Raw genomic sequence first — 26806 nt, forward strand, 5'->3', positions numbered from 1 at the left:
CTGCTAAAGGAAGTGCAACTTTTACTTTGTCACGTGTCCAACGGTGGGCCAGACAAGCGGTTGAAAAAAATGACGTCCTACTGATATTTATCATGAGCTCAAGTTCCTGAGAAGATGGGTATTTGCCATTGAACTCTCAGAGAATCATGTTTACTTATTCACATTTGGCAATTCCGTGGGAACAGCCTATTACAAACGTGCTGTGGCAGCTTGCTCATTACGCAATGCGATGTAAAGTTGACCCATGGCGACCCCGTTTTAGCAGTTCAGCGCTAAATCTATGAGGGAATCGATCCAACTTCATCAGTGTATGTCATCAACCCACGATATCAGATTATGACAGTGAGGAAGTAAGGTAGCTTTGTAAAGGTATAAAAGAATACTGCTTAATGATTCCTATCCATTCACCGTGGAGAAAGGAATTATTCCCTTGCCACAAGAAGAAGCAACTCGACTGAGAGACGATCATCACCAGAGTTTGGACAACTGAAAGATGGTGCGTACATTTGACGATCCTTAAATACTTGTATTAACAAGAAGTTAGCTTTGCCTTTCAAATACACAGGCATGATTATTATCCAGTTGTTTTTTAATACAAGCTCAAAATGAACTTCAGCGATGTAGCTGGGTTTGAGAGAAGGGGTGGGGCTCTCCTTTAAAAGTTAGCACAGCGTGAAAATCACAGAGTTTCTAAATTAATGTTTTTCTTTTTTATCATCAGGAGTTAAAGGTGTACCTCCTCTTTTTTGCCTTGTTCGTTGCTGCCATATCTGCAGCGCGTAACTGTACATGTGAAGATGAAGATAAGGTAAAATCAAAAAGCACTCTCTTATTTTGACATGTATCCAGAACTTACTTGTTCTTGCAGAATGCTAGTATTTTATACTTCTCTAGATCTATTCTAGGCGTAAAATTGCTGAATAAATCATTGAAATAAATGCGTCAAAATGTATGTTCCCTCAATTTGTGACAACAAAGTAAATTCATAGTAAAGTAAATACTAATACTGTATGAAATGTGAAGGTTAAGTGTAGGGATTTCATTAAGGGCCAGGCACCGGGAAAATTGACCAGTTGTGAGAACAGTTTTGCCCACCTGGTTTGACGATCTGGAGGAAAATTCATCTTATAAAGAAGTTCAGTTCAAAAAGTTTTGCCTGCCTGTGAAAACCAGTTGCTCTCCTGCTAAAAACATCAATGAAGCCTGTACAGGAGCTTATTGGCCCACCCTGCTTAAGCTTATACTGGTTTCCATGTAGCACGAAGCGACAATGAGTATTACTACTCCCCCTGGATGGGATGTTAGTCCATCACAAGGTTACCCCCCCCCCTGTATTTCGTCAGGCTTCCCTGACCATTTGCCAGTACTCATTTCTACTCTTGGGTGGAGAGAGGCATGGTGTGAGTAAGGTGTTTGGCCCAAAAACATAACACAGTGCCCTGGCCAGCTCTCAAACCCAGACTTCTGGACCTAAATTTCAGTGCATGCATGCGCACTGAGATTGCTGCTAAAGGGAAGGCAAATGTTATTTTGTCATTTTGCTGCATTGTTCATCCAAGCCGCGGCTGAGTGAAAAGCTTTCTGTGTTTGTACTCCATTTTTTAACAATCTGGGAATGAGCTGAGGTCCAGTACTGACAGTGGCTAATTTTATTTTTGCAAACGATCAATCTTGTGAGTGAGAGCAGTGTACAGCTGTTTCGCTCTCTTTAAAGCTCGTCAGCACTGCATAGACAACCACTCATTTTAGACACAAGTTCTTTGCTATGAGCGGTCATAACTTCCAAGGTGCACCAAAGTCTGTTTAATGCTCAGTCACCACACTACAAATTTGGGACTTGCTGCGATGTTAGCATGGCGTAAGGAAAAAAAAAGCGTCTTCAACAGTGCACCAGGAGAAATTGGTTGTATCCCATCTCGGTCATCAAAAAAAAGAAAAAAGAAAAAAAAAAAAGAAAAAGAAAAAAGAACTCGTAACAAAGAACTTGCGTCTTTCATGAGTGGTTGGCTGTGCAGTGCTGACGAGCTCTAAAGAGAGCGAAACACTGTCCACTGCTGCCACTTCCTTGGAACCAAAGCTGCACATGCGTAGTTCTGTCAATTTATTTTTAGGTACGTTACAAATTACATGTCAGGGCTTACGTTTCAATTTGAATATTAAATACGCGAAAAATTTAAATAGCGCGCGCTTGACTAGATCAAAAAATAATACAAATAATAATAATAATAATAAAATAAGAGACCAAGGGACAACGTAATTAAAAGGAAAGAGATAATTCTGGATGCTTGGGTTTTTCCCACTTAATATGCAATGCCTTTTTGATCTTAAATTGGTATTATGAAGCGGCAGAATCTAAGATCGTGAAACATTCAGTATCACAAGAGTCAAGCCATGCCCTTGATGATTGCAGGTGCTTGTAAATATGCGAAGTTTTGTCCGACAAGAGGTTCTCACGAACTCGTGTACAAATGTGGCGAGTGGTCTCACCAATATAACTGACATTACCGCCAGCACACGAAAATAAACAACTTGGTTGTTCCCGTAAAATGTTGAGAGTATTTTTTTTTGCAACGTCATTGCATTTTTGCAGTTACATTGCTAAAAAAACACTAAACGTATTTAGAGGCATGTTTCTTCGGCGGGTTCTCTCAGTTAAAGTAAATGTGAATAAAGCTATAGAATAATGATGTGAACACATGCACATCAATCTACTTTTCTACCTCATAGGAAACCTTGTCCAAGTACAAAGTAAAAGTCAAAGATGGCGATGAAGAGTTCGATGAAGAAATCAGAATCGACACCGATAAACAAACTGAGACTTTTCACATTCCAAAAATGAAATCTTCCAGCGCAGGAGAAGTGGATGAAGTTTACGACTTTAAAAATGTAAGTAAATTAGACTAAAGTGGCGTAAAAAGACCAGTAATTCTCAACGACTTTCTTGTCTTCGTAAGGTGATAGGTCTCATCACAAGTCTTTCATTTCATGGGTTAATATGTTTATTTCGATTATTTATCTGCGTTATTTAGAACAGGCTGGCCCAGTTCACTTTCAAGTTGGTTTAAATGGGGCCTTGTTTAAACGATAACAAGGCCAGACTACATTACCAAGTGCTACGTTCCCTACTCTTTGCGAGAGGTGCTTGGGTCATGGCTTTAACGTCCCAGAGAGGATGTAGGAGACGCGGCTTACGGTTTATTGTCCTTATCCGAGAAGACTAGAAAGTTTAAACATTTGTGGGTGTCATAGCAACTGCAGCACATTCCCCTCAGTTATTTTAAGACCCTAAGAGTTAGTCCGGTCTGGGGCTAACTTGAGCCCTCGACCTCTCCATCTCCTCAACCAACCACACAACCTAACCCTAACCCATGGAATGCTCTCTCAGATTCTTATCCTCACTATCTACTCTTTTGCTTGACTTACTATATTTTTCCTACAGAACTTGGTCATGCGCCGAATGCCTGAACACAAAGTCTGTTTTTTAAGTGAATCCACGGAAAACAATCCAAAGCCTCAGGACCTTAAAAATGCACTTGACAAGGTAACTTCCCTTCCTTCATTCTCGAGCAACGATACTCTTGCTTTACGATGAAGTTCACTGGGGGATAAACCCTTTGTTGTTTCGTGTATTTTTTCCCTTCCATTAAATTATCATTTATACTGTTTGAAAGCGTCATTATTATCAGTACTAAGTTTCAAAAAGCGATATTTTTCTCTAATTGACGACGAAATGCCATAAAAACAAATTTTGCGGTCGAAAAGACTCTCGACCTTCTTCCGGCTCGGACTATTCAATAAGCACTAGGATAAAAATAACATATTTTCATCCTACCAAATCCCAGTTTTGACTTCGTTTGTCGTGGAAGATATATCAGTCATCACAACTACTGAGAATTTCGTTCATGCTCTGAATTTTATTATCCACACAGGCGTCCCAAGCTCACTTCCCGAGGAAAAACAAAAGATAATTTCATAAAAGCGTCACGCGTTGTGTGACGCAGAGTTAAGTTAAGGGAGGAACGGTCGAGAATTTGAAGCGTTATAGGAATAGTATGTGAAACAAAATATGGTCGATATACAACACTAAATATTCCGTATTATGAACATTTTACACGTAAGATTGATAAAAATAAATCAGTCCTTGTGTTCCCACCGTGGTTTTTGGCGATTTGTGCCATTTTGGGCCTGCTTTCCAATCACTGTTTTTCCTGTTATAATAAAGACGGAATCACTTCGCCTTATAACAGTGACGTGACGTTTCATGAAATAATCTTTCGATTTTCCTCGAGAAGTGAGCTTGCAACGCCTGTGTTATCACCATCAATCTTGAATAAGATCACAACTTATGGAATGAGTACAGATTGAAATATAAATTTGATGGAAGGCCATTCATTTCATTTCTGAATTCCTTCTTCAGCAAAGCGCTTCAGGTTCCTCGAAATCTGTCAATTCTACAGACTACAATTACGAAGTTGTTGGCACCGTGACTGATCGTTCCACTCTGAGTGATGAAATGGCAGCTATGTGCGCCAAGTTTCCCATTTATCGCATTAAGAGGAAGAAGGTCTCTATGAGTGTCGAAAAAGAAAAGATCCAAGGTATTTCATAGTTTTTGTACATCTTTTGTTTTAACCGCTTTAAGTCCATAAATCTGTGGAGATCATGCCCAAAGAATTCTGTATTGTGATTAGTTTTCTTTTTCATTCTCCAGGTGGTAAAGACAGGAAAAAGAGGGACACCTGCATCTACTGCTGGATTGGCATTTGTTCCCGCTACAGCACAATAATTGTAAATGGAAAGGTTTATGTCATTATTGTTTCTTATAAGTGTGTTAAATGCATCAGATATTCTTGCTGAAGACCAACAGTCGTAAGAAAACCTCTTCATCCAGAATTCTCAGCCAGGAAAATGAAAATTGACGCGTTTTACTATTGATTTCGTGTTATAGAATGTGTCAAAAACAAAACACTGCAAGAAAAAAAAAAAAAGAATGGCTGTTTGCTTCTTTTTAAAAAAATATTTTACATTTTATGATTTGTTTGTAGAGTTTACGTGTTAGCAAAAATAATAAAGAATCAGATGAATCGAGCAAATCAAATATCTTGGTGTTTTCTGAGTCAGTGTTTGGACATTCTCCATTAGACTGAAGACTGATTAACCCATATGACCTCCTAGGAGTGAATAACGTCTAAATTCTCTTTACAATAATCATCGCTTTACAATAATCATTGTTGTAACCTGAATCACCCATTCAGGTTACAACAATAAAGGAAATGATCATACTGATATTAGGATTTAAAAGGTTAGAAAGGGTTGAAAATAAGAAGCAGAAATTTTTAAGCCAAAGAAAAATGAACAACAAGGTTGGGTAAATTTGAGAGAATATTCACACTGATTTGTCAAGTTCCTCCCCTCTATTGTTCGAATTCCGAGACTTTTGATAAATGTTGTTGTCTCTACTAATCAACCAGACACAAAAGATTAATATATATCAGTACACCGCGCCGTTTTTTTGGCGTCGACATCCGTAGAGATATCAACTGTGTCAAAACAACAAAGAAAGAAATTGCCCCAAAGCTCGGAATACGAAAGCCCCCAAAATCCAGCAAGGAAGTAAAATTAGGAGCGTGGGTCTCGGACTGAAACAGCAGTGTTACCCACAGAACATTTTGGGTACCCCGATTGCGTTAAATCAATAAGTACGCCTTTTGGAAAATCGCAAATCTTGTGATTATTAAGCTAATTTATGATTATTTGAAATTAAATGTCATGTTACTGGCCTCAGTCTGAACGACGTAAGAGCCGTACTAACCTCAGTTGTTGCTTCAATCCAAGGGTTGCACAAAGGTAAAACAGCTGGGACTGTGATAGACTTATTTGACTCTCTACGAGTTCCTGTCAATTTTTCTGTTAGTTTCTTGCCATGTTGATTGACGATGAAGATGGTTAAACGATGATATGAGACTCTGGAATGGGAAAATAACAAGAACTTTATGCCAACATCCTTATGTGTACAGTGCCCATGAAAGGAATTTTGGGTATCTCAATTGCGTTACATTGATAAATAAGTCTTTTTGCTCAGAAGCTAATCTCTGGAAAATCCCAAACCTAGTGTTTGATAAACAAGAACGAAAGGTGACAGTTTCGCGGTGACAGTCACGTGGTAACAGTCACGCGGTGACAGTCACGCGGTGACAGTCACGCGGTGACAGTGACGCGGTGACAGTGACGCGGTGACAGTGACGCGGTGACAGTGACGCGGTGACAGTGACGCGGTGACAGTAACAGTGTCTCACCTTCTCCACAGCTGTAAATCACTAAATTTAGTGCCACTAGTCTCTGCTAACCTGCGCTCCTCCCCTAGACCTCCGATACTGAGCGCCGGGAATATAGTAACACAGGCTAATTCGGGATTACTTAAAATTAAATGTCTCGTTATTGGGCTAAGTACTAACCTCAGTTGTTGCTTTATTCCAAGGGTTACACAAAGGCAAAAAAGCTGGGACTGTTATAGACCTATTTGACTCTCCAAGAGTTCCCGTTAATTTCCTTGCGTGCTAATAGACGATGAAAATGGTAAAAAATTTCAAGCACCCTTTCAGCCTCTGGAATGGGAAAAATAACAAGACCTTTATTCCAACATTCTTATGTGAAAATTTCCCGAGAGAGGAGTTTTTAAGGAGTGAAAATACAAGCTTGGGATTGGCAGAAGTGTTACTATTTATTCACCTTCACCTTCTCAATCGACGAATTAACTCTCATAGAAGCAAAGAATAAACAGTCTGTCAAATTCATAAATATATACATAAATGAATAAGGAACTTTCAGGCTAAGGCCTTTAACATCTAAAATGTAAATGAGCGATATTAAAATCAAACAACAGAGACCCCTTGCACATGACGTCACTGGCGATTTAGGATTACGTGACATTTTCCATCTGGAGGACAACCTAGCGTGATAGATCGAAAGAAATATACGCAGAGACGTCAGTCATGGTCAACTTTTGTGCCGTATTTGGCTGTTCTAACCGTTCAAATCGTAACAAAGACAAGCGTTTCTTTAGAATACCTACTGTCAAAAGTAATGTCGGAGATAATTTAAAATTGCTTCAAAAACAACTCCAAAGCGAATGGGTAAAGAGGATCAGACGTGAAGACCTGACTCCAGACAAGTATTCGAAAGCTCGTGTTTGTAGTGATCACTTCGTATCAGGTAAAACGCTACAATAATTTTTAAACTGACCAATATAGATCTTAAGAGTACAAGTATTTCATTTATAGTGGTGTTGAATCCATAGTGATTGTTTAGTTTTGGTATTTGCAGCTTCTAGTTTGTTTAGTAGCTTTCAGTTCGTCTAGCTTCTAGTTTGCTTACCACCAGGGCAACCAACAGATCTCTACCATACCGAAGATGCCGATTGGGCTCCTAGTTTAAACCTTGGTTGAATGCAAAGTGTGAAAAGATATTACTTCAAAAAATAAAGTACTTTTCGTCAGATAAAGACGAGAAAAGAATCTATTTTTGCAATTATTACTGATTAATTGTCGTTTGACACAAATCATGTAATGACCATTAGCCTCACATGAATGTTAGACTTTTAAGTTTGAAGACGTTTCCCAAACATCACTCACTGGTAACAGAGGCGGATTTAGGGGGAGGGTATAGGGGGTGCGCACCCCCCCCTGAGATGACTGCAGCAGTTCACATTATGTTATTTCCTAGGCAAAAGCCCTCTTCGTACTCCCTATTACAATTTCTTTACGTCCAGTCACCAGTCAGTTACGCCATTCTTTAGTGGTGCACCTCCTCCTCAAAAAACTCCTCGATCCGCCCCTGAGAAAAAATAGCTTTGAGTTATCATAGTGAGTGACCGAGTCAGTGTTTGATCGCTGTTGTTTCAAATGTTGCGTTGTAAAAGCTGATTTATTGCACAGATAAACTCGAGGGGGAACGCCGCAACTCATGACTAGTATCTTACAATAGTCTGAGTAGAGTAATGGTAACAACGGATTGTGTGGGTAAAGTTGTTAAATTCGCTCTCATATCTCAGACAGGGGTCTCACGACGTATCACGAGTCGGATTTAACATCAATACAGTGATATTATTGTTGGTGTTTGCCTCTTTTTTACGGTATCCCTCTGCTATCAATTCAAAGCTGTACGTGAGAAGCGTGTTTGCAAAGCTTTGATAACTTTTCAAAGATTTAATAATCTGCATGTCCTGCACACTGCAAATCAATTCTGTTTTTTCTTGTTCAAAAGCCTTTGCTATTACAGTAGATATTCACACGTGATGAGACAGACAACCCCCTGCGAATGTCACTGTGCATGCGCAGTAACGCGATTGCTAAAGGAAGTGCATTTTCGGGGTCAAGCCTTTTGATTAAACAATGTTCGTTTCCGCAGCAGCGAACTAATGTGAGTTAAAAAATCTGTGAACCTGAATAGGAACGAAAGTACTTTTAAGCTTCGCTATTGCAATGGTGTTACCTTTACGATACAGTTTTGGAAATGTATGCAAACCTAACTCAATTGTTTATCCTGAAATCAGATATATTTTTCTAGCACGTTCAACAACTCGATGTAACTTATACTCTGCTAATGCTCTTAGTTTATGGGAACTTAACCTCCAAGTTGCACTTTCTTCAGCGACCGCGCAACTACGCATGCTCAATATTACAAACAAAGGTTTCACTCATCTTATTGATTGTAAACTATGGCGCAGTTATGATAGTAACCAGACTCTCGAGAAAAAAATACGGCACACGTTCATCATTCATTATGTAACTTAGAAAATTACGCAACAGGTATTCAAACAGTGCCCTATCTTGCAACTTTTTTGAAAATGAACGGTGGTATAAATCTGACAGTGCGATCTCCTATCTAAAAAAAACAGTCAGTTCAGATACTATCAAAAATTTTTGGCCGAGGAACTTTCTCTCGATTTTTTTATGATATTCTTGTTGTTGTTGTTGTCAGCCGAGGTATAACACTAACAATGAGCCCTGCTGATCTGCTATATATCTTTCTGCCATAAAGAGAAGTTTCGTCTGAAATATTTCCAGCTTTCGACTTACCGTCCTTCTTTGTTTCTTTTCATGCCGATCTTTTTAATTCAGTTCAATATTCCAATTGCACTTGCTTCAGCAATAACATTACTACGCATGTCCAGTCATGTTACTCTTGACTCAAGATGACTGGCTTAGATGCAGTCTTAGTCAGTCTGGGAAGGTATTTGAAAAGTCCCTCGACAACTTTCTGTGGGGTTCATAATCGCTTAAAATCACAAGTTAAATCTACCATGCATCTGGAGAGAACTGAAAATGTTTTTGACCCGAGTGAGGGAAAATAGACAAACAGAGATTGGAATTTGCGTTACTCGTGGAGGGCAAATGTTGTTTTGTCATTTTGCTGGATTGTTCGTCCAAGTTGCGGCGGAATGACTTGAAAAGTTTTCTGTGTTTGTGCTCCATTATTTTTTAACAATTTGGAAATGAGCTGAGGTCTAGTACTGACAGTTACCTAATTTTATTTTTGCAAACGATCAATCTCGAGGCTACTTTGAACGAAATTTGTCAGTTTTTTCAACAAACAATCCTTCGATATCTATTTTTCTCCAGAAACTAAATCACTTGTATTTAACGTTCCAAATGCACTTCCTTTAGTGACGGCATTACTTTGCATGTCCAATGGTGTTACTGGTAAATCTATTGGTTTTTGCCTGTCAACAACAATTGGACATGCTGGTAAAATCTAAACTGAAATAGACACCTTTTCATGACTTAAAGGAGTTTTTGAACTGTTTTTGGAACACTTCCCTAGCACTAACATCTGATCATAAGTTCTTTATATAGCATTTCAAACTGACTATGGATGTCTCTGAGGTTTTTTTTCCTCTTTCGGCCAAAAGCAACGAAGTGCAGACCATACAGACCATACAGGCTGCGACTTGCGTTACCTCGGCCGTGATCTGATTAACTCTGTAGCCAGTTATCACTCATTCAATGTAATCTTCTTTCAGTTGCCATTCTCCGGCAAGTATCAAGTTCTAATCGCATATCATGTAAACCTATTTTACTAACTTTTGAGTATGCGCAGTAAGGTTACTGCTAAAGGAAGTGCAACTTTTACTTTGTCACGTGTCCAACGGTGGGCCAGACACGGGGTTGAAAAATTGACGTCCTACTGATATTTATCATGGACTCAAGGTCCTGAGAAGATGGTTATTTGCCATCGAACTCTCAGAGAATCATGTTTACTTATTCACATTTGGCAATTCCGTGGAAACAGCCTATTACAAATGTGCAGTGGCAGCTTGCTCATTACGCAATGCGATGAATAAAGTTGACCCATGGCGACCCCGTTTTAGCAGTTCAGCGCTAAATCTATGAGGGGAATCGATCCCACCTCAACAGTGGTATGTCATCAATCCTCGGTATCAGATTATCTCAGTGAGGAAGTAATGTAGCTCTGTAAAGGTATAAAAGAATACTGCTTTATGATTCTTATCCATTCACCGTGGAGAAAGGAATTATTCCCTTGCCACAAGAAGAAGCAACTCGACTGAGAGACGGTCATCACCAGAGTTTGGACAACTGAAAGATGGTACGTACATTTGACGATCCTTAACTACATGCACACGAAGTTAGCTTTTCCTTTTAAATACGCATGCATGATTGTTATCCAGTTGTTTTTTAAAATTAACTCAAATTGCTCAAAATGAACTTCAACGATGTAGCTGGGTTTGTGAGAAGGGGTGGGGCTCTTCTTTAAAGTTAGTTTCCACAACGTGAAAATCATTGAGTTTCTAATTAATGTTTTTGTTTTTTATCATCAGGAGTTGAAGGCGTATCTCCTTTTCCTTGTCTTGTTCGTTGCCGCCACATCTGCAGCGCGTAACTGTACATGTGAAGATGAAGATAAGGTAAAATCTTATCGGCTCTTATTTTGACTTGTATCAAGAACTTGCTTGTTCTGGTAGAATGCTAGAATATTTTATACTTCTCTATTCTAGTCTTAAAATTGCTAAAAAAACATTGAATTAAATACAGTCAAAGGCATGTTCCTTTAATTTGTGACGGTAAAGTAATCGTATAGTAAAGTAAATGTGAATGAGTCATAATAATCAACCTGCTATTTTTCTTCAAAGGAAACGTTGTCCAAGTACAAAGTGAAGGTCAAAGAGGGCGATGAAGAGATTGATGAAGAGGTCAAAATCGACACCGAGAAACAAACTGAGACTTTTCACATTCCAAAAACGAAATCTTCCAGCGCAGGAGAAGTGGACGAAATCTTCGACTTTAAAAGAGTAAGTGAATTTAAGTCTCGCAAAATGATCATTAACTTTCCACAACTTTCTTGTTTTCAAAACGTCAGAGTTCTAATGGAAAATCTCATTTGGTTAATTAAGATTTTCAGTGATTTTTGTCAGTATTCTCAGATCTTGTGGCTGTATAGTGCTTGGCCAAAGAATGGTGAGGCATTTTTTATTTGAACGTGGAAGGTAATCCGACACTGGATCGGTGACAATTAGATGTACGCACAAATTTTGGCGCCATCTTATCCGCAACCAGAAGTAAAAAATTAATTGCAGTTTGATACCTTACTCGCGTTTTCCCACACGTGAGGTTAGTGCGCTAACTTTGGATAAAATTTGGGTCTTTGTCACATTCCACTGTGTTGTGGTTGATGAGAAGCGTGATTAAGGTTGCATCGGTTTTTTGACATAGAATTGACGCGTGCTTTTTAAGAAAATAGAGGTTACTCTTTAAAACTGAAATATTTCTTGTTTGCTTTCTGGCCTGACCGTTTGTTTTTCCTGCAGAACTTGGTGATGCGCCGACTGCGTGAACAAAAGGCCTGTTTCTTGAGTGAATCAACTGAAAATGCTCCAAAGCCTAAAGACCTCAAAAAGGCACTTGACAAGGTAATCAAGTTTCGAACAAACGATGCACTAGCTTTATTATGAAGGTCGCGATAAAGCGGCCTTCCTAGACTTGTTTGATGTATTTCTGTTTCCTTTGAATTATCATCAATAGGAGAGTGGCAGTTTTAAAGATGCAGCGTTTTCAATCTCGATTTTTTTTCTCTACTCAACAACGGAAATGTCATAAAAACAAACTCTGTGGTCGGAATGACTCTCGACCTTTAATTTCTTCCGGCTCAGACAATTCAAGTCTCAATTTTGATTTAGTGTAAGGATTGTAAAAAGTTATTGAAGATTTCATATCATATTATGATCTTACCTCTGTTATCAACATCAATCTTGAGCAAGGTCATATCGATGAAATGTGATAAGAAAAAATGTATTTCATTACTGGATTACTTTTTCAGCAAAGCGCTTCCGGTTCCTCGAAATCTGTCAATTCTACAGACTACGAGTACGAAGTTGTTGGCACTGTGAATGATCGTTCCACTCTGAGTGATGAAATGGCGACTATGTGCGCCAAGTTCCCCATTTATCGCATCAAGAAGAGGACGATCACTACGAGTGTGCAAAAAGAAAACATCCAAGGTATTTCATGGCATTTATTCATCTTTCGTTTTAACCGTTTTGAGCGCGATAAATCTAAAATGACCTAGGAGTTATGTATCGTAATTAGCTTTCGCTTTCTTCTTTCAGGTGGCAAAAGCAGGATGAAGAGGAATCTGTGCAACCGTTGCTACACGAGATACTATGTTGTGTGCCGTTATAATCCTGTCACGCGCCAATACGTATGTTATTTGATTAGGCGCATAATTTGCATCTTGGTTAGTTGCTACGGGCGCCGCTGAACGAAGGCCCACGGTCATTTCAAGAACCAAGCCATTGCTCCAGGAACTTCAGCCAAGAAAATGAAAATTGATGAGTTTTACTACTAATTTCTTATTGATTTCATGAAATGTGCTTAAAAAAAGTGTCTAGTTTTACTAAAATTATCTGACATTTTATCACTTTTTTTTAGAGTTTAAATTTTTACAAAATTAAAAAATATGCCTGTTTACTTATATTTCTTTTATAATTAAATAATTATTATTTTGATATATGTTTGTAGAGTTCATGTGTTTGCAAATTAATAAAGAATGAAATGAATCAAGCAATTCAAATCTCTTGGTGTTTTTTGAGTCAGAGTTTGGACCGTTCCCCATCAAACTGAAGACTGGTTAATCCATTGACCCCTAGGAGTGATTAGCATCTAACTTCTTACTACATCATCCCTGAATCAAATGTAAGGTTACGAGAAAAAAGGAAATAATCAAAAACTAAAAAGCTCGCTCGATTGTTATACAAATTCTCCATGTCAGCAGTTTAGAAATGTGTAGAAAATAAAATGGAGAATATACATACTGATGTTAGGCTGTAGAAGGTTAAAGTGCATCTAACCCTAAATTTTTTTTCCATTTAAAAAAATCTTCATGCTTTGGTGAGTATCTCGGGCAAAAAATGTTTGGATTTGGTCAGATCCTTGAATTTTTGTGCCCCGTTGAGGTACGGAGAATCGCATTAAAATCACCTCCATTTTGACTCACGACCGCGTTTCAAGGATCAAGAGTCTGGCGACTAATGTGACGTCACTTCGAGAACCCAACAATCTCTATTTCGCGCCATTTTGCACAGTTCACTGGTTATATTAGGAAGGTTAGATCGATATTTGTCGCAAATATGCCGCAGAATGAATCTAGTGCTAGAAAGGCTTTTGCAGGTCGACGACTGGCTGAGAATTCCTTGAGCGTCTTCTCGAAGTGACGTCACAAGTCTATTCTGCCCAGATCCCCATCTACGCGGTCGTCTTCCATTCGGATCTCGACTTCAACAGGGCATAAAAAAATGAGGGTTTAACCAAATCCAACATTTTTTTCGACGAAATACTAGCCAAAGCAGGAAGATTTTTTTAAGTGAAAAAAAATTTAGGAGTCAGGTGCACTTTAAAAAGGATTGCAAATAACGAACAGAAATCTTTAAGCTTAGAAAAGACATATGAACGAAAAGGGTGCGTAGATTTCAGGGAATAGTCACACTGATTTGTCTTCCTCCCTTCTGTTTTTAAATTTCAAGCTAAGTTTTTGATACTGCTCGGCCAGACACAAAAGATTGAAAATATCTACATCTGTGTCTCACAGCCGAACTCCCTAAACAATCACCTCTTGACATAGAGATACCTTGCTCCGATCATGGTCCCCTGCCCCTGACCAAAGTTGAACAGGTACCACCAGTCGTTGAATCAAAACCCCAAGAGGTGGTCAAGCCACAAGCAACACCGAACCCTCCAGCTGATGACGTAACGAGTCCAGAAAGATGTAGCGCTCGGGGAAGAGTCCTACGCAGACCAGCATACCTCCGTGACTATACATGCTGACACTTACCTATGTTGTTTACATTCTCCGAACAAGGACTCGAAGAAACGATTTAGGTTTTTATCTTGTTTATTCTTTCCTCGTTGAATAACGGGGGAAGATGTCACGATGTTAATTTATGTATGTTGAGTTCATTTATACAGTTTACCTTACATCTGAGTTCCCGGATGTATTCATTCACTTCGCTTGATGTGCACTCGTCTTACAAGATTAAATGTTGTGTTTAGAGTCTCTGGTGTTTCAGTCTGACTTAGCGAACACGTTACAGCTACGTTCTGCCTTTAAAAGCTCACGCAACCCACAATTCCTCTATTCGCTCTGATGAAGGGCTAACGCTCGAAACGTCAGCTTTTATAATCGTAACGGTGGCCAATTTACCATTTCAAATTTGTTGATATGAAATAAACAATTCCTAATATAAGAGAAAAATCGAGTTTGGAAACTCGATTTTTCTCTTAAATTTGTTGATATATTCAAATTATTTCGTTACCCCCACCGTCGCAGCCCCAAACAGTTTCTTTAGAAACTATCAGCCTTGCTCCATTCCAAGGGTTGTACAAAGGCAAAAGACCTGGGACTGTTATAGACTTATTTGACGACGTGCTAATAGACGACGAAGATGCTAAAAAATTTCAAGCAACGTTCGAGCCTCTAGAATGGGAAAAAATAACAAGACCTTCGTGCCAACATCCTTATGTGTAAAGTTCCCGAGAGGGGAGTTTTTTTAAGGAGAGAAAATACAAGCTTGGGATGGGCAGAAGTGTTACTATTTATTCACCTTCGCCTTCTCAATCGACCAATTAACTTTCATAGAAGTAAAGAACAAACAGTCTGTCAAATTTATAAATAAATACATAAATGAATAAAGAACTTTAAGGCTAAGGCCTTTACAATCTAAAATGTTACTGTGTGCTATATTAAAATCAAACACTAAAACAATGCAAAGTGTGATAAGATATGGGGAACAAAGAACTACTTCAATAAAAGGGTGCTGCGTCGGTGGGACCCCTCTACTAACTATGGTGGGACTAACATGGTAATTTTGGTTTTATCACCTGGGTTGATAATGCATACTGGCCATCGTAAAAAGTTTACAAGCTGACGTTTCGGAGCGTTAGCCCTTCGTCAGAGCGAAAGGGTTAACGCACAGACTAAGGGCTAACGCTCAAAACGTTAAATTTTAACTCCTTACGGAGGCCAATTTACCTCGTCGACTCAGTTGATAAAACCAAAATTACCTTGCTTCATCCATAGACTGAAGTTACCATCTCGTTCATTTGTGTCAGTTATCTTAACAGTTTGCCAAGATTTCAAAGTTTTTGTAATATTTCCGTTTCCTTGGTTAATTACCCCATGGCCGCATTATTGAAGAAAGTAGGATAAATATTACACCACATATGCGCTGTGAAAGACATTTTTCTTTCACACCTTTTCACACCAAAGCGACCAAAGTCGATAGCTAACTTCTCCCTTTCATAATATTTTCACCAGGAAACACTCTACGAGGTAAATTTCACTGTCAACCCAATGCCTATAAAAATGTCAAAGCTTTAGATGCTAACATCTCTATCCATCTTCTCAATTCTCTTCTCTATACACTTTCCTTTAATACTGACAAGGAGAATTCGTTCAATGATCAAAGCTTTAGACGCTAACATCTGTATCCATCTTCTCAATTCTCTTCTCTAAACACATTCCTTTAATACTGAAAAGGAGAATTCGTTCAATGATCAAAGCTTTAGTCGCTAACATCTGTATCCATCTACTCAATTCTCTTCCCTAAACACTTTCCTTTAATACTGACAAGGAGAATTCGTTCAATGATCAAAGCTTTAGTCGCTAACATCTGTATCCATCTTCTCAATTCTATTCTCTATACACTTTCCTTTAATACTGACAAGGAGAATTCGTTCAATGATGAAAGCTTCTTGGGTTAGAGATCATTTCCTTTATTCTCATGATCGTAATAAATGATTTTGCAGTTTTACTGTCAAGAGAATTGAGAAGCTGGTTGCATTTAGAGTTCATTTAGGTTGTTATGTTTAATTCTTGTCAATCAGGATTGTCTTAAATCTGTCACTGATATAATGTGAAATTGGTAGTATACGGGCTGAAACACATAACTTGTAACTAAAGCAGTCCTATTCTGCTGAAATGATCTTATCTGTTTTTTTTTCCGCCAAATTAATGAAGAGGCCTGATGGCTGTATTCTTTTTTTAATGAAAACTGATATCCAGATACTTCACATAAGTTTATAACCTGACAAAATTTGATATTTGATATCAGTGTCAATAATTAACCAATTGAGACAATCCCTCTTGTTTTTCTTTTTCTATAAGGCTAAGTCTCTATTTTGATAATTCTTTCGAGACTTAAAATATTCAGATTTCCATATTTCCACAAGAATTTCAGACTCCATACAAACCCTCATGAGTCTTAATACTTCTTCAAAAATAGTTATTCAATTTCACATAAGTTATAGAATTCTAAATCTTCACCATCTTTATGAACTTTTGTCTTTGATTTCTCCTTTTTTGTTTCAACTAACTCTTGAATCTTTTTCTTTGCATCATCATACTCCTTCTTGTGGAAGAGATGCTTGAGCATCGGTGCTCCTCCAAGATACAGCAAGTCTGAAAAGCGGGCCAGCTTTAAAAGAGTCCAGGTGAAGCCATCCACTGTATGCCCTGCTAGTGCAATCATCTGTATTTCTTTAACAAGTTCATTCTGTGGTGCTGGAAATCAAACAATTAAAATCATTTCATTTTGGAATTTTTGAGGCTAGAAGTACTGGTAGATCAAGGGAGGGTTTGGGGGTTCAGTGACATCCTTACAATGGTTTACTGACATCAGCGAAAAATGCAAAGTCTTACTTAATAAATAAGGTAAAGGATTTAACTTGTAAGAAGAGCATTACAAGAAATATCCGCAACTGACAAATGTTTCAGCTCAGACTGGAAATATCTTGATACAAAAGAGTAACAATTTGAAAAAATAAATATTAAATAAATAAAAAGTGAATCGTCAAAAACAAATGACTTAGCTTCAGAGTATCAGAAATCCTACTTATTAAGAAATTAAACCTCAAAATTTTCTTAGGAACACTATTAGCAAACCCCACAAATGGTAACCATTTTTAGCTCTCATTTGAACCTCCTCTTTACAATTCAAAGAGGATCAAAATCTTAGTCCACCACAATATATCAGAGGATAAAGGTTGATCCTCTCTCTGCCACTGTTGACAGGTTTGTAATTTCTCTTTAAGCCACCAAATTCATTATCAAGCACACAATTAATGAGAAAGGTAAAAACGTAACCTAGGAATAGTACAATATATGCAACTCTCCAACTAACACTGTATGAAATGTGAAGGTTAAGTGCAGGGATTTCATTAAGGGCCTGGGCTCCGGGCATATTGACCAGTTGTGAGAACAGTTTTGCCCACCTGGTTTGATGATCTGGAGGAAAATTTTATCTTATAAAGAAGTTCAGTTCAAAAAGTTTTGCCTGCCTGTGAAAACCAGTTGCCCTCCTGCTAAAAACATTAATGAAACCTGTACAGAAGCCTATTGGCCCACCCTGCTCAAGCTTATACTGGTTTCCATGTAGCATGAAGCGACAATGAGTATTACTACTCCCCCTGGATGGGATGTTAGTCCATCACAAGGTTACCCCCCCCTGTATTTCATCAGGCTTCCCTGACCATTTGCCAGTACTCATTTCTACTCCTTGGTGGAGAGAGGCATGGTGTGAGTAAAGTGTTTGGCCCAAAAACATAACACAGTGTCCTGGCCAGCTCTCAAATCCAGACCTCTGGACCTAAAGTCCAGTGCACTGATCATAAGGCCACAGTGTCTTCCACATTGCAAGACATGTGGGGCAGGAAATATGTAGAGTTGATAGTAAGATCATATTAGGGAAATAAAAACACATGTTTGTACCTGCATTTATGACTGGATATTTAACGCAGGTTCCCAATAACTTGGGCTCTTTTGACATTAATCCAAGATCCACAAGGCTGTCAAATGTAGCTGACACACAGCAGGGCTTGTGGTAATTTGAACCCTTCAATATCCACTTTGCCACACTGCGGGGCTTGTCAGGATGTTTACGAGTGTGTTCCACCATGTGATTGAACATACATTTGTCCAAGTAAGAGTCTGTTGGTGTGAAATCAGTCACCTTTGGAGAAACAGAAATATTAAAAAGATGATTTTTAAATCAATGAATTCTAAAATTTAAGGATAGTCACAACCTCCTCTCTTCCCCTCCCAACTCCCATTGATGACACTATATTCACACAAGTTCTTAATCAGAAAGAGGACCAAAGTGCTCTTATATAATGCTTATGGACCTTCCCCCACCCCTTCAAAAAAGAAAAAAAAGTTATGTTTCCTACCACAGTGAAAAGTTTTTTCTATGACCTGATTGGAAGTTTTTTTCAAGACTGCCCTACCCCCTAAGAAAGATCAATTTCAGAACCCCCCCTGAAAATCTTCTGCATGACTATGATGAAGCAGGGGAAAGTAGTTGCTTATCATTGGAATTTCCCGAATAATTTTGTGAACTGTGCAACGTAGTTCGAATCGAACTGGCCTTAATTAATGCGAATATCATTTTTTTCTTCTCTTACCTGAAGTACCATCTCCTTATACTTCACACCCAGACAGGACGCCTGTGCTTCTTCAAAACTGACCTTGCCGAGGACGTACAAGTCGATGATTACAGCTGCCGAGACGTTCCCATAATGAGGGGCACTTGATTTCCTTCCCGGGACATCACCCGTCGATTGGTCATGCCAAAGCAGACACAACGCTTGAGAAATTTTCAGGTTTCTTTCCTTAAAACACTCAGTAACGAATCGATCCGACCGCACAATTTCTAAAAGGTTCTCTGCCAATTTCGGAGAGTAATCTGCATCTCCGTCCGCCATATAAAAGTTTCTTGACTCAACTCGATCGACTTCACCGGAAAATTCTCTATCTATTTTCGGCAGCAACGTTGTTTATATACAGTAGCTGCTGGCTATAATTACAGCACAGCACAGGTCAAGTTATATAAACGAAATTTTTTTTGCGTGGGTTGTTCAACCATGACAACAAAAGCAGTATTTTTAGCTCAACCTGTTTTTACCCGGTTTCCGCCATTTTGAATTTAATTTTCTTTGGTCCCGACCAGGGTCCAGACTCCTTGCTGTTTCTATTTTTGGATTCTGATGAATAACATTCAAGCTGCTAGCGAGAGTCACAAGACCTACTCACAACACAACCTCTTCGTGGCGCTAATTTATACCCACGTTAGCAGATTTTTTCGACCAATAGTTGACACAGTTCTGAGAAAAAAAGCCTGCACGGTCAATATAGCTGCTCAAAATTAACTTAAAATTGTCCCTCATTAACGAGCGCTTCAAGTGGCCCAAAATTCACTTATTTTAAATAAATTTTTTCTCTACCTCACTCGTGTAAGCAGAAAGCTAACCTGTGCTCGCCTTTTTGATCACTTAAAAACACAGTTTTAAATTCAATTAGTGAAGGCGCGGTGGCCTCATGCATGGTTGGTGCGCTCGACTCCGGATCGATCCGGATCAAGTGGTCCGGGTTCGAGCGCCGGCCGGGACATTGCCGGTTGTGTTCTTAGGCAAGACACTTTACTCTCACAGTGCCTCTCTTCACCCAGGTGTATAAATGGGTACCGGCAATTTAATGCTGGGGGGTAACTCTGCGATGGACTGGCATCCCATCCAGGGGGGGGGGGGGTAGAAATACTCCTAGTGGCTTCATGCTACAGAAACCGGAGTTAAGCACCGGCCTGATGGGCCACTAGGCTCGTAAACAGACTTTACCTTTAAATTCAATTGAATGCTAAAATTAAAACCTGAATAATTTTTCATTCTCATTTCTTGTTAATCCTCGACAGAAAGCTTGGTAGAGCTTAGAACCTTTATGGTCTGCCATCTTGGTGGACCGATGAAGGCTAGGCCAGTGGATAAACGGCAATATCCAAATCGACCGCTGAAATTTCATCAGAAGCATAGAATCGTTCTAAAACACGAGGTGTGTCTCGAGAGAGTTTTGCCTGATTATATCTTCTTCTCAATTAGGCGCTACGATTCTTTTTCCATGATTTCGCTTCCATCCCCTCCCCTTCATCTTGTGGGTCATTAGAGAGGGGAATAAATCATCTATTGTAGTCAAACGTCCAACACGCTGCATGTCGTTTAATCGATTTCTCGAAATGTACAACTGTCGGAAAAGTGACGTCAGCCTTGTAACCTCGCAACGCGAAACCAAGGGTGGTCTTTACGATAATTATTGTGGTTTTGTAAAAGAATAGGCTAAGATCGACGCGATACGAAGCATGTGACGACTAGAATAAAGATAGGGAAAAAAAAACTACACGAGTGACTAGTGTTGCTGTACTGGGATTTCCAACACAACATAAGCGAAAAGCGATGCGAAGCAAGCGGTAGAAACGTTGTATGACTAGGACGGCTAGGAACACGAAAATCAAAAACGGGTGAAGACGGTAAGGAAACTGGAAATATGAAAGGTAGCCATGGCAAAGCACAAGTGAGCTAAAAAACGCACGCAAAAAGGGCCTTAACGAGACGAAATTATGCGAAAACACCTAACAGAATATTGATTACGTAAAGGCGGAAAAAAAGGCAAAGAATGCGACAATGAGGAGAAAAAATGCGCTTACAAACGAGAAAACAAACAAAAGAAACAAATACAGCCATGCGGCGGTAACATCATGTAAGGTATACTTATTCTAAAAAGAATATTTCTGTTTTGCTGAGCTGACAGCAATTCAAGTATCATCGGATACAATCCAGTATATGTCATAATCTAACAGGAAATTACAATAATTTATAGTCTGCATGCGTGTAGCCGCACCCTCCACCCTCCCCCAAGGAGGAACGGGGAGAACTACGGCTAGATGTGGGCTAAACAATCTACGGCAAACACTGGGAAAAGATTCAGTAGTCTTCTAGGGGGGTACTGTGAAACAGAGGCTACAAGTAAAGGAAGACATCACGATTACGAGGTTGAAGGATGGTCTGAAAGAGGAATGGTTGGCTGAGAAATTTAGCTTGATACAGATGTAAGTTTTTTGTATTGATCTTTCATCTCGATAATTGCGTTATCTTCTGGTTCCACATTCCATTATTGAAGCTAACCCTAAAGGGTTGTTTTTTTTTTGTTTTGTTTTTTTTTTAAATAACCCTTCTTTAATTTTCTCATGAACTGAATCCAAAAAACCATTGAACCATCGACGGAATAACTTTTCTTCACACTTTGTTTTCTAGCTGCTTGCAATTCAATGAAGTACTTACATTCAGTAAAGTTGTCCTCTTGATTAGAGGAACCTGTCACAAACTTCCAAAATAATACTTGGAGGTAATTTCCTGTAACGAATTTGAAACCAAACATGTCTGGAGGTTGAAGTTAGTTTCCATTTAATTCAAAAGCCCTGGGATATGATAATTTTTGTTTATCAAGAACACCAGAGCAATTTGCAATTGGGACAAAAAAAAGAAAAAGAAACAGGGACTAAAACCAATAATTTGTTGTTTCCATGAGAGAATACAGTCACTGAAAGTTTTGTTCGAACCTCTCACGTCAAAATGATTTGCGAAAGTTTAAATTTCTTGTAACCCAAATAAAACACCTGAAAAAGCTGTGAATTTTCTATATTGAGTAACGGAAACAGTTTCAGTGGCTTCTAATGAAACCAGTGAAAGAAACACTTGAAAGTTATTCATTGCAAAATGAATCAGGGCCAGGCCCTATAAGCAATTGAGAGTATGGTATCCTTGCAGGTATGATTTTCCACCTTTAGCTCTTAGAACCCCAAAAGCAGGCAGTACTTTCTCTATGCTTCTATCACAGCTTCTCAAGGGTTCAGATTTTGCTATGGATCTTTCAGTCGTGCAATTAATGGCGTTTCAAGAGAACGTATGGTTAAGTTCAATTGATTTCTCAAGTGATAAGAAGACTCATTACGAGAGAACTCGAATATAAAATCGAGGATAACTTTGAGAACAACCCGTGCAGCTCAAAAACTGTCTGCGGAGAGGGGTGTGGAAAGACAGATCGAGGAATATAAGAATGAAAATGAAAATGCAATTCTCAATGGGCTTCCTACTTATTTCTTGTTGTGCAGCAGTTTTGCAGGTAAGCTAGCTTAAAGTGATGACCAGTTTAAATGTTCAAATAATTTTCAATTTCAAAGTCCGGCACATCAGTCATGCGACAAAACATGGAGAACAATTCAAAAGTCAGAGATTGTTTCCAAGGTATCAGACTAAAAATCAAGTTTATTTATTTTTTGTATTTATTTTTTTTTATGCATTGCCAATGAAAGGGAAAGTGATAAAGCCAACTGAAAACAAAAACAAAAATAATGTAATTTCAATGAAAACCTGATAATCCAATGAAAAGAGTGGGCTCAACCAGAAAGGTCGATTTCAAAGCCCTGTACTACATGAAAACGAGCTAGCAAGCGGTAGAGCTTTTCAGTCCTGAGTCACAAGAACTGGGAGGTTTCTTTGTCTTCCGTAGTTAATATTCTATTTTTAAGTATATATATTTTTTATTTTTTATAAGCCTCATTCCACACAAAGGAAGAAAACATCATTCGAAGTGCTGATCAAAAATCAAGGCAAAATGTTTAAAGAGGTTGTGGAAATCGATGTTAAACGGAAAACGGAAACATTTCATGTTCCATTTCAAGGTAACCTCGAAGCAGCGGAAATCATTCACGATTTCCGTCAGGTAAGCCACTGCCCAGATATGACACCAAAATCGTTAAAAATAGAATTAGAGCTCATTTCGATCGAGTGTCACAATGACCAATCAGGAAAAAGCTTACTGTCCCAAGAATCCGATGAAAACTCATAGTAAAAGCAAGTTAAATGTCCGAAGCGCGGGAAAACGCGGCTGAACGAGGTAGATGGGTTTTAGTTTTGCATCTGATTGGTTAGGGGGGGTGGGGTGTGCTAGCTTTCTAAACCAATCACAGCGAAGTAAAGCAAAATAAATGCAACCTCGGAAAACCCCAATTTAGAATTGGTGACTCAAAGATTGTGAGCCCGACAAAACAACCAGTCAAATATTTTAAGAACTTCCGAAGTTACATGGAGTATTTCGTTACCATGATAACCCATACATTTTCTGTGACAAAAATTTATGGTGTCTTGATCCTTTGAGGTTTCATCCCATACGAGTTTGGCAGATTTCATACCTAAAGCGCTGACAGTCTAATCTTCTTTCAGTATCTAAAGATGATTGGCCCAATAATTTTATAAACTGTTTCATTTGTTTCAGAAATTGATGATGATCAGCTTACCACAGAAGCAACTGTGCTTTTTATCAAAGCTGACTGACAAAGTGCCACGCCCTTCCAGGATGGCCAAAGCCTTTAGAAAGGTGATATACATGTGCTCACTATGCTTATTTTAAGGCTTTTGCTGAGTAAAAAATTGTAATGATTATTATTGAGATAAAGAGAAAATCTGAACAAAATATCATCAGCTCTGGCTTAATTCTTTTAATTTACTTGGGTACTACTTTGAGTCAGTCCTTTTCAACAACCAGATTGAAGTAATTGAAGCTTGGAAAAAAATTCAAGAATATAGTTTACATCAGTTTGTAGCGGTATGTAAAGTTTGTAACTTACTACCATACAATGCTTCCTGGATCGTTGTTACAAACGTAGATACACGTCTTCTCCGGTTTCCATTATCAATTGCTTGGATAAGTCTGATACAAGTATCTTCAAAATATTAAGCGCGTGGGAACATCATCCATTGCACCCCTCCCTTCCCAGGATTAACTCTGCTACCGGTAGGCTTAGGTAAGTTAAGCCAATATATCCACTTTGCAATACTGAGCGTTTTAAAAATTCTTCTATTAATAGACTTAGTTTTAAGCATAAGTTCGCTGTAAATAATAATACATATTTTAGCCCATTACACTTTATATGTAACACTTGATATGTATTTTATCATTGAAATAAAGACTATTTATTTATTTATGAAGTCAGGCAAAGTTTCTCAGAGGGAAGAAGAATTAGCAATATTTACCAGTAGACTCTAAAGAAATTTAAGTGGTGTCATATTCAGAAATCTGAAACAAAATTCTCGTCAATGTCTCACAATAAGCTTTCAATGTCAAAAAATTATTGACTGAAGTAAATTATGAATAAATGAATGAATGAATGAAATCTTTATTTAAAACACGGTAAAAATATCAGTATGGCAATAGAAAACAAAGAAGAAATTCATCTTAAGTAAAGTTTTCTATTAACTGGTTTACATATTTGCCGTGTGGGAGCCCAATACAGAGAGTCACTTATCAATTCTTCTCTTGACGATGCCTAGAGATTTTGTAGTGCGAATATCCTCAGGAAGATCATTCCAAAGAGAAGCTCCGGTATAACTGAAGCTATGCTTCAGGAAGTCAGTTCTTGGTTTCGGCAAGTACAATTTTTGGCTTGCACCACGAAGATCAAAGGACAAGGTTCTTGGAGTGAAATTGTTACAAAGATAATTTGCTTATTATGGTGGTCACTTTGAGGAAAAAAATCACTCATCTCAACACTGAAAATTCTCCTTTCTCCAGGTAACATTGGATCATAAGGAATTTCCACTGGAGAGATTGACAATTACCATGGAAACTAAGGAGTTGATATATGACGTGAGTGGTCTTACCAATGCTATGAAGAAAATGTGTGATGGTTTTCCTATATACCACAGTGAGCCAACTAAAGATACCATTTTCATCACAGAAGTAAATGATGAAGGTAAATAAAAAATCATATATTCATAAAGAATTCATCTGAAAACTAGTGGGCCAGTCTTGATTCTGAGAGATGAGTCCTTTAAATTTGGTGGAAGGCACCAGTCAGTCAGTCAGTCAGTCAGTCAGTGAACCAGCCAGTCAATCAATCAGTTGGCCAGCCAAGCAGCCAGTCGGTTAATGAGTCAATCAGTGCATAATTTAGTTGGTTAATCAGCCAATAAGTCAGTCAATTAGGCAGGCAGATAGACAAGCTGTCAGTCAGTCCACAAGCCAGCCAGTCAGACAATCATTCAGTCAGTCAGTCAGTCAGCAACTGGATTATTCATATTAAGTAAAATAATAATCATCCAGTCAGTCAGTCAATCAACTAGTCAATCAATCCCTCAATAAGCTAGTCATCCAGAAGATCATCAAATCAGTTGGCTGTTAAATCAGTAACTTAAAGTCAGCCACTGGCCAGACAATGAATATCATCAAGAGGGGACAGTAATTACAATAATTCTTGTCCAGAATTTTTCACATCCATTAGATGGGAAACCAATGCTGTTTTGTATCCAGTCACACTCTGATGTAGCTCAGCCCATAAATGAATACATGCCAATTTGGTATTGTTTAAAATGTGCTAACGCTTTTTTTTTTCAAAACTCTTGATCAAATTTGTGTAAAAAGTGCTTGGCTTATAGCCAAATAAATACAGTAGATAGTCAGTAAGCTAGTCTATCAGTCTGACAATGAACCATTCCATCAGGTAAAAAATCAATGGATCGGTCAACCAGCCACTCTATCAGTCAATACGTGAGTTACCCCCCCCCCCCCACAGCCAGCAGGTCTGTTTGTCAGTTGGCCAGAGATAATGTTGATTACTGAGTACCTCATTCAATGTTTCTGTCAGTCAATCATAAAAACTGGCCAATGGTTGGTTGACAATGCAAATCATTGACCCTTTCACTCCCATGAGTAACCAAAACAGAATTTCTCGTGACAGTAACAGCACAATATCAAGCAGACAAGTGATGAGATTAAAACAAAAGGCCAATTAGGGTATTATGAGTTGATAACCAAATTCTCTAAATTAACATCATAAGTATTGTACATGGAAGACAGTAAGTAGTGATTACTAATAAAAGACTTCTTGGGAGCGACAGGGTTCAAGATACATTCCCTGTTTCCTCTCTACCTTCTTTGTAATGTAGAAGGCTTTCTTGTGTAAAATTACTTTGTATCAGTTTTTACCATGACTTCGATGAATTTTATGGTTGCAATAATTGTTTCAGGCAAGATTTCAGGAGACAATGGAAATCCTGTTCGTCGAGGTTCTTGCTCCGGTTCTGTTTGTTACGACAATCAACACTGTTACTTGACCTGTGCTTCATCAACATGCCTGGTGTGTACAGAAATACAAACTTGCTTGCCTATTGATTGTTAAGTATCACTTCAGTTTAAACACGTCAAAACCCAGCTGTCAATTTTAATAAAGTGATAAAGGTTTCAAAAAGATAAAGGTTTCAATAAAGTGATTAAGGTTTCAAAAAGACGAAAGTTTATGAGTTCTGATGCAAAATGTATGATTTTGTCAAAACTAAGAAACTTTTTAGTCAATAAATAACTTACAAATATCACATTATACAGGTCTTCCTTCACATTACCATAAAATAATTTGATAATT

The 26806-nt window shown here is 38.4% G+C and overlaps 4 protein-coding genes across 7 annotated transcripts; 3 read left to right on the forward strand and 1 right to left on the reverse strand.

The window, feature by feature from the left end:
- The first annotated feature begins 339 nt into the window (after positions 1 to 339).
- On the forward strand, positions 340 to 5098 carry LOC111326855 (uncharacterized). The gene is made up of 6 exons (XM_022930941.2): positions 340 to 496; positions 722 to 808; positions 2728 to 2886; positions 3440 to 3541; positions 4418 to 4598; positions 4712 to 5098. Exons 1-6 carry the CDS (start codon positions 494 to 496, stop codon positions 4855 to 4857), a joined length of 678 nt encoding a protein of 225 aa, XP_022786676.2. The 5' UTR covers positions 340 to 493; the 3' UTR covers positions 4858 to 5098.
- Positions 5099 to 10445: 5347 nt separating this feature from the next.
- Positions 10446 to 13080, forward strand: LOC111326848 (uncharacterized). Its single transcript, XM_088733150.1, has 6 exons — positions 10446 to 10605; positions 10838 to 10924; positions 11150 to 11308; positions 11825 to 11926; positions 12334 to 12514; positions 12623 to 13080. Exons 1-6 carry the CDS (start codon positions 10603 to 10605, stop codon positions 12772 to 12774), a joined length of 684 nt encoding a protein of 227 aa, XP_088589276.1. The 5' UTR covers positions 10446 to 10602; the 3' UTR covers positions 12775 to 13080.
- Positions 13081 to 15079: 1999 nt separating this feature from the next.
- Positions 15080 to 19728, reverse strand: LOC111326866 (uncharacterized). The gene is made up of 3 exons (XM_022930952.2): positions 18969 to 19728; positions 18277 to 18517; positions 15080 to 17070 (listed from the first exon to the last, which is right to left on the reverse strand). Exons 1-3 carry the CDS (start codon positions 19266 to 19268, stop codon positions 16793 to 16795), a joined length of 819 nt encoding a protein of 272 aa, XP_022786687.1. The 5' UTR covers positions 19269 to 19728; the 3' UTR covers positions 15080 to 16792.
- An 814-nt stretch (positions 19729 to 20542) lies between these two features.
- LOC111328190 (uncharacterized) lies at positions 20543 to 26764 on the forward strand. Of its 4 annotated transcripts, XM_088734283.1 has the most exons (6): positions 20543 to 20860; positions 21330 to 21439; positions 22945 to 23112; positions 23665 to 23766; positions 24961 to 25141; positions 26415 to 26764. In XM_088734283.1, the coding sequence occupies exons 3-6, from the start codon at positions 23005 to 23007 to the stop codon at positions 26564 to 26566; spliced, it is 543 nt and encodes a 180-aa protein (XP_088590409.1). In that variant the 5' UTR covers positions 20543 to 20860; positions 21330 to 21439; positions 22945 to 23004; the 3' UTR covers positions 26567 to 26764. The 4 variants fall into 4 exon arrangements, with proteins under 4 accessions (XP_088590409.1, XP_088590407.1, XP_088590408.1 ...); XM_088734281.1 differs by having other exon boundaries at positions 20543 to 21439; XM_088734282.1 differs by lacking the exon at positions 21330 to 21439.
- The last annotated feature ends 42 nt before the right edge of the window (positions 26765 to 26806 follow it).

Source organism: Stylophora pistillata, chromosome 9 (genome assembly GCF_964205215.1).
Source record: "Stylophora pistillata chromosome 9, jaStyPist1.2, whole genome shotgun sequence".
Taxonomy (NCBI): Eukaryota; Metazoa; Cnidaria; class Anthozoa; order Scleractinia; family Pocilloporidae; genus Stylophora; species Stylophora pistillata.